We start from the raw sequence: 7004 nt of genomic DNA on the forward strand, positions 1-7004 counted from the left end.
CGGTACCAGTTGTTGCTGATGGTGCAGTAGTTGTTGTTGCTGATGGTGCAGTAGATATCTCCGTCGTTACACCAGACGTTTGCTCAGAAACTACAACTGTAGGTGTACTTGCAGCAGTTGTTGTAGAGGGCACAATTGTGGTTGCTGTGGTCCCAGCTGTTGTTGTTGTTTCAGTACCAATTGTTGCTGATGTTCCCGTAGGGGATATTGCTGTTGTAGATGTTGTTTCTGTAGCAGTACTCGTTGTTGCTGATGGTGCAGCAGTCGTTGTTATTGCTGTTGTAGCACTTGTTTTCACAGATGGTGCAGTAGTCGTTGCTGATGGTGCAACAGTTGTTGTTGCTGATGGTGCAACAGATGTTGTTGCTGATGGTGGAGCAGTCGTTGTTGCTGATGCTGCAACAGATGTTGTTGCTGATGGTGCAACAGTTGTTGTTGTTGTTGCAGGACTTGTTTTCACAGATGGTACAGTTGTTGCCGATGATGCAGTCGTTGTTGCCGTCGATGCAGCAGTTGTTGTGGCTGATGGTGCAGCAGTTGTTGTTGCTGTTGTAACACTTGTTTTCACAGATGGTGCAGCAGTTGTTGTTGCTGATGGTGCAGCAGTTATTGTTACTGATGGTGCAGCAGTTGTTGTTGCTGATGGTGCAGCAGTCGTTGTTGCTGATGGTGCAGCAGTCGTTGTTGCTGATGGTGCAGCAGTTGTTGTTGCTGATGGTGCAGTAGGTATCTCCGTCGTTACACCAGATGTTTGCTCAGAAACTACAACTGTAGGTGTACTTGCTGCAGTTGTTGTTGAGGGCACAATAGTGGTTGCTGTGGTCCCAACTGTTGTTGTTGTTGCGGTACCAGTTGTTGCTGATGGTGCAGTAGTTGTTGTTGCTGATGTTGGAGAAGTCGTTGTTGTTGCTGTTGTAGCTGTTGACACAGAGTATGTTGTTTGAGGTACAGCAGTGGTCGATGATGCCATAGTTACACCAGATGTAAGTTCTGAAACTGTAACAGTAGGGGTATGTGCAACAGTTGTTGATGCTGTAGTAGTTGTTGTGGTTGCACCAGTTGTTGTTACTGATGGTGTCATAGTTGATGGTGCTGGTGTTGCAGTTGTTGTTGTGGGTTTAGCTGTTGTTGATGAGGGTGATGCAGTAGTTGTTTTACTAAGTGTCACACTAGTTGCAGTAGGAGCAGTAGTTTTTGCACTGGAGCTTGCAGTGGTTGTTGCATAGGCAGTAGTTGTTCCCGCAGCTGCGGTAGTTGATATTACAGTTGGGGAAGCAGTTGTAGTTGCTGTTGGAGAGACGGTTGTCGTTCCTTCTGTTTCTGTGTACGCAGTTGCTGCTGTTGTTTTCATACTACTTGTAGTTGCTATGGATGTCGTCAATGAACTCAGTTTTGTTGAGCCTGGAGAAGAGAAAACAACTCTCATTAATAAATTTTCAATATTCTATTCTTTATATTTTCCCCAAATATTTTATTCTTTCATGATATTTTTTGATATTAATATCTACAGCTTAAACACATATTAACTTTTAATGCAATGAGTATGTCAATGGTAGGTTTGCTTAAACCATTATGTATTTTAGACTCATCAAGCTGCGCAATATTGCAGTTGTGGCAGATACTGGTGTCACACAAATTGGCACTCATGCCAGTGACACGTAAACACACCCCGGTGTCATGCAAATGGCACCCATGTCAGTAGCATGCAAAGGTATCCATTACACTCGCAGAGTGGTTGGCATTAGGAAGGACATCCAGCCACAGAAAACCACGCCAAATCAGACTGGAGTCTGGTGCCGCCTTCCAATGTGCCAGCCCAGTCAATCTATCCAGCCCATGCCAACATGAACAACAGACGTTAAATGATTATGATGATATATATATATTTCATCATCATCATTTAACGTCTGTTAAATAAATATATATATATATATATATATATATATATATATATATACACACACAAGAATAATATAATATGAGGAAGCAGAATATCAGACTTTAATAGTAGCTCGCAACATTTGTTTCTGCACTGTACATCAGCCTTTAGATACTGTGTTTGCATTCTGCAATGCAGAAACAAATGCTGTGATCTACTATTAAAGGCTGATATCTTCCATCCTTGTGTTATATTATTCTTGTATTAATCTTACACAAAGAGGAGTCCCACGTGTGCCCAGCCCTGGAATATATCCTACTGTAGGATATCATGTAGTAGCCAGGTAGTGACTTAAGAGCTATTAAATGCATGTTATGAGGTCTTCACCTAAATTATATTAAATATATATAGCTGCAGATGTAGCTGCATGGTAAGAAGCTTGCTTTCCAACCACATTGTTCCAGGTTCAGTCCCACTGTGTGGCACCTTGGGCAAATGTTTTCTACTACAGCCACAGGCTGACCAAAGCCTTGAGCGGATTTAGTAGATGGAAACAGAAAGAAACCTGTTGTATATTTAGGAATATATATATCTATCTATGTATGTGTGTGTCTTCGTGTGTATGTGTGTGTATGTGTCCACCATTTGATGGCCAGTGCTGGTGTGTTAACGTCCTCATAACTTAGCAGTTCAGCAAAAGAGACTGATAGAATAAGTACCAGGCTTTAGAAAGAAAAGTACTGAGGTTGATAAATTCAACTAGAAGTTCTTCAAGACAGTGCCCCAGTATGGCCACAGTTTACTGACTGAAACAAGTAAAAAGTGAAAAAATAAGAGGTGTATGTGTGTGTGTGTGTGCGTGAATGTGTTTGTGAGAGTGTGCATGGTATATATATGTATGTATAAATACAAACTTGTTCTCAGTTCAAATATGCTTGAGGCATACTCAAACCCATAGGAAAGCCATTCACTCTGTGTGTGTGTGTGTGTTTGCTGTGTGTATGCGCATGTATGCATGTGTGTGCGTGTGTGTCAGCAATCTGGATAGCTAAAATTAGTTATTTAATAAGACATTAAATCTAAGAAACTGTGAGATTACAAACCTGTTGAAGTCTTAGTGTATTTTGGCGTCAGTGGAGAAGTACCAGTGGCTGCAATAAAAATGAATAAAATATTGATTAGACTTAAACAAAGCAATTTGATTATTTTTGTGAGTAAAGACCTATCAGGTGAAGTGAGCTCATATTATAAAACTCAAAGAAGATAAAAAGTAAAATGGACTACACTAAGATTTGTATTCAGAACAATGGTGTTACTAGTGAAATAGAATTAGCCATCTGGTTACATATTCTTATAATTTTGTCTACCCAGAACTATGCATTGATTCATCAGTATTGGTATTAGATTGGCTCTCTGTTGGTTACAACAACAAGGGCTTCAGTTGATCCGATCTACGAAACAGCTTGCTTGTGGCTAAACACTCCACAGACACATGTACCATTAATATAGCTTTTAGGGAGATTCAGCGTAATACAGAATGTGACAAGGCTCACCCTTTGAATTACAGGCACTGCAATTTTTGCCAGCGGAGTGGACTTGGAGCAATGTAAAATAAAGCGTCTTGCTCAAGGACACAATATGCCACCAGAAATCGAACTCATGACCTTATAATTGGGAACTGAATACCCTGACCACTAAGCCACACTTCTTCGGTATTAGTACCAGTCAGTGATCCACCTGAACCAAGATGAAAGCGTGAGTAGTCAACTGACAGAGAAGTCTGCCTTCAAAGAATGTCCTGTTTCAACCAGTTTTAACCAGTTTTAACTCTTAACTCTTTTGTTACCATATTGCTGTTGAAATTACTGCTTTTGATTCAATTAATTTTGAAAATAATGAAGTCAGTAAAATGAGAGCAATTGTTAAGCTGGTGTTTGGAACATAGATTAACACTTTAGCATTCAGATTACTCTTGAATTAATCATGCACTTATCTTGTAGCTTTGAGACTTCAATGAAGTGAGTGTATGTTTCTAGAATGATATTGTTGGGTAGTTATGAGAGGCCAAAGATGGCTGGTTTGGAAATAAAACAGATATTTGGACTGGATATGGCCAGTTTAAATGCTAAAGGATTAACATGTAATTTTGATGGGAAGACTTGAATTTAGATCACTTTAACACAGGTTTGTATCATTGGACTAAGGATGATTTCAGACAGGTCAGGATCAAATGAGTTAAATATTAGAATAGAAAACTACATAAAATATATCAGAAAACACAAAAATATGTAGCATTGAAATTTAAGAAAGTAATATTTTTCTCCAAATTATTTTTCTGTAAAAATGCTTCTATCAAGAACTCTGTTCCTACCCATATTTACCTATATAACAACTAGTTAGCAACAGTTCAAACCCTCCGTACTAACATATCATGTTCTCAGTTTGAAAAAACAATGGTGATTCTCTCTTCCCACCACTTTTTTTTCTCTCACTCTCTCACCAACTCTGAATAATTAGTAGTCTACAGTAGATAAATTTCAATAATTAGAAGTTGTGTTTCATAATTGGAATATTAAGATTCTAGCCATCATTGCCATGGATGTATAACAAAAAAAAAACAACAACCCAGTGGAGACCATCCTTTTTCAACTTCTGTTCCTGTTAGGGTTTAAACTGAATCGTAAACATTGGCAAAAAATGTCAAATAAAAATTGTTCCTGCTGAATACTTTGGTCTGTTTTCCCAAACCCCATAGAATTTAAATTACCAGAATTTTAGCAAAATCATTGAGGGTTAAATATTTTGAGCTTGGGATATAGAGTAATGCCAATGCTAGGATTGGCATTAGTAAGCCGCTCAACCTAATACACATAAACTAATATACTTGGACATTCATGCCTTTCCTAAAAATATCCTTACCATAAATGAAATGATACAGCTTTAACAAAGAAGTCCAGCTCACAGAAGTAGTTCTTCTCTAGATTTTATATATTACTGTCTAACTTCACAGTTTTCCCCTACAGTATTTTAAACATATAGCATGTAAACCAATCAAAGATATTTGAAAAATTTCTATATAAAATAACTTCATAAAACTTATCACTGAGACATTAGTGTTAATAATATAATATAAGTAAAATCTGACATTTAAGACAACGCTTGAGACATGACAGTGAAACTGAAATTAAATGTCACTAAGTTGTCTTCACTTTTGACATATTTAAAGCAACTTGAGTTTACATAGCACATGAATGAATGAATGAATGAATGAATGAATAATCTCAACATCTTGGTTGAGATTAGGATAAAATGAAAATAGGATAAAGATCCTTCCTGAATCATATAGACTCTTGGATCTGGTTTTCCAGTTTCCTTAACACACATATTTTTCCCCCTGGATGGGATGCTAGTCCATTGCAGGATTACCCATTTTTGCCAGCTGAGTGGACTGGAGCAATGGGGAAATGGAGTGTCTTGCTCAAGGACACAACACATCCACCAGTTCAGAAATCAAAACCACAAACTTATGATCATGAGTCCAACGCCCTAACCACTGAGCTATGTGTCTCCACATGTCGAGATTAGGGGTCTCAAACAATCGCATAGCAAGGGGAAGGTGAGGGGGTGATCCACCTTGTGTGGCACTTCTATGGGGGAGGCACTTTTGGATCTGCTGTGTAAAGCAGTATCAGCTTTGGGGGCCTGGAGGTGGGGAGCAAATTCAAGGGTTGTTCTAAGCAGCACACACTTAAGCAACACCACAGGAATCAGGTACAACTCATTTAATATGTTTTCTAGAATTCATCAGAATGAATAGCTTTGGTGGGCTCCAAGTTCTCTTCTGGCACAGTTTATTAAAGAATCATAAGAAGCTAATGCATAATCCTAAATAAGATGATACACTGGAAAATGTAGTCCTGCATAACCTCAAAAGACTGGTTTATCACAGAGAAAGGGCTTTTTATCATAGGTCAATTCAGTCAGGATTCACTTTGAACTATAAACTATTGTATCAGTAATTACCACACAATATTGTCATAAACATTGGATACTGTATCCTTACATAAACAATATTTCAGACAAAAAATTAAGAGGGGTTGGCATGGCTGTAACAACTTTGAGTTCAACTAGAGTAGGACTGAATTGGGGCTGAACATCTGATAATTTGCTTTGAGGCCCTTTAAAAGGAATAATGATATTTACTTGGGTATGGGGGTTAGTCCAAATTACTCTCTAAGGGGCATGGGGCTGCTTTCTTGGTTTCTCTGGCATATATATTCCTCTCTGGACAGGATACCAGTCAGTCACTGTATAATTCATTTTTTACCAGTTGAGTGGACTGAAGAGTGAAATGAAGTGTTTTGCTCAAGAACACAATGCATTGCCCAGTCCAGGAATTGAAACTACAATTTAATGATCATGACTCCAACACCCCTAACCACTAAGTTATGTGCCTCCACTTCAATTGGGTATAATGTAAGATATTTAATATAAAAGATCACAATCAAAACTGGCAGGTAACATCACACACAAGTGTAGTTTAAATGAAAAGACAGAAAAATTCAAATACATTACTGAATATTCCTTAAACAAGCCTTATTCAGAGACCTTTTGAGCAAAATGGGCTGCTTGACCTGAAGAAAATTCTAACTGGGCCCCACCTGCAAGGTCATGAGCTGCTTATCTTGATATGAGATCAGCATGTCATGTGCATATGGTTGTGATGGATGTACCTGGTGTACTATTATCAGACAGGTAGCCATGATGGGTACATTGGGCTTCATATATTTGTACCACAGTGTCACTTTGATGGCATGCAAATAATAATAATAATAATCATCATCATCATCGTTTAACGTCCGCTTTCCATGCTAGCATGGGTTGGACGATTTGACTGAGGACTGGTGAAACCGGATGGCAACACCAGGCTGCAATCTAAATTTGGCAGAGTTTCTACAGCTGGATGCCCTTCCTAACGCCAACCACTCAGAGAGTGTAGTAGGTGCTTTTACGTGTCACCCGCACGAAGGCCAGTCAGGCGATACTGGCAACGGCCACGCTTGAAATGGTGTCTTTTATGTGCCACCCGCACAAGAGCCAGTCCAGGGGCACTGGCAACGATCTC

At 38.9% G+C, this 7004-nt stretch overlaps 1 protein-coding gene across 1 annotated transcript in view; it reads right to left on the reverse strand.

The window, feature by feature from the left end:
* LOC128248910 (mucin-5AC-like) overlaps positions 1-7004 on the reverse strand; it is a 9558-nt gene that overhangs the window by 294 nt on the left and 2260 nt on the right. Inside the window, exons 2-3 of the mRNA XM_052971231.1 lie at positions 2983-3030; positions 7-1401 (exon numbers count right to left, since the gene is read on the reverse strand). Coding sequence (XP_052827191.1) covers positions 7-1401; positions 2983-3030 — 1443 coding nt within the window. The remainder of the gene's footprint in view (positions 1-6; positions 1402-2982; positions 3031-7004) is intronic.

Source organism: Octopus bimaculoides, chromosome 10, assembly GCF_001194135.2.
Source record: "Octopus bimaculoides isolate UCB-OBI-ISO-001 chromosome 10, ASM119413v2, whole genome shotgun sequence".
In the NCBI taxonomy this organism is placed as follows: domain Eukaryota; kingdom Metazoa; phylum Mollusca; class Cephalopoda; order Octopoda; family Octopodidae; genus Octopus; species Octopus bimaculoides.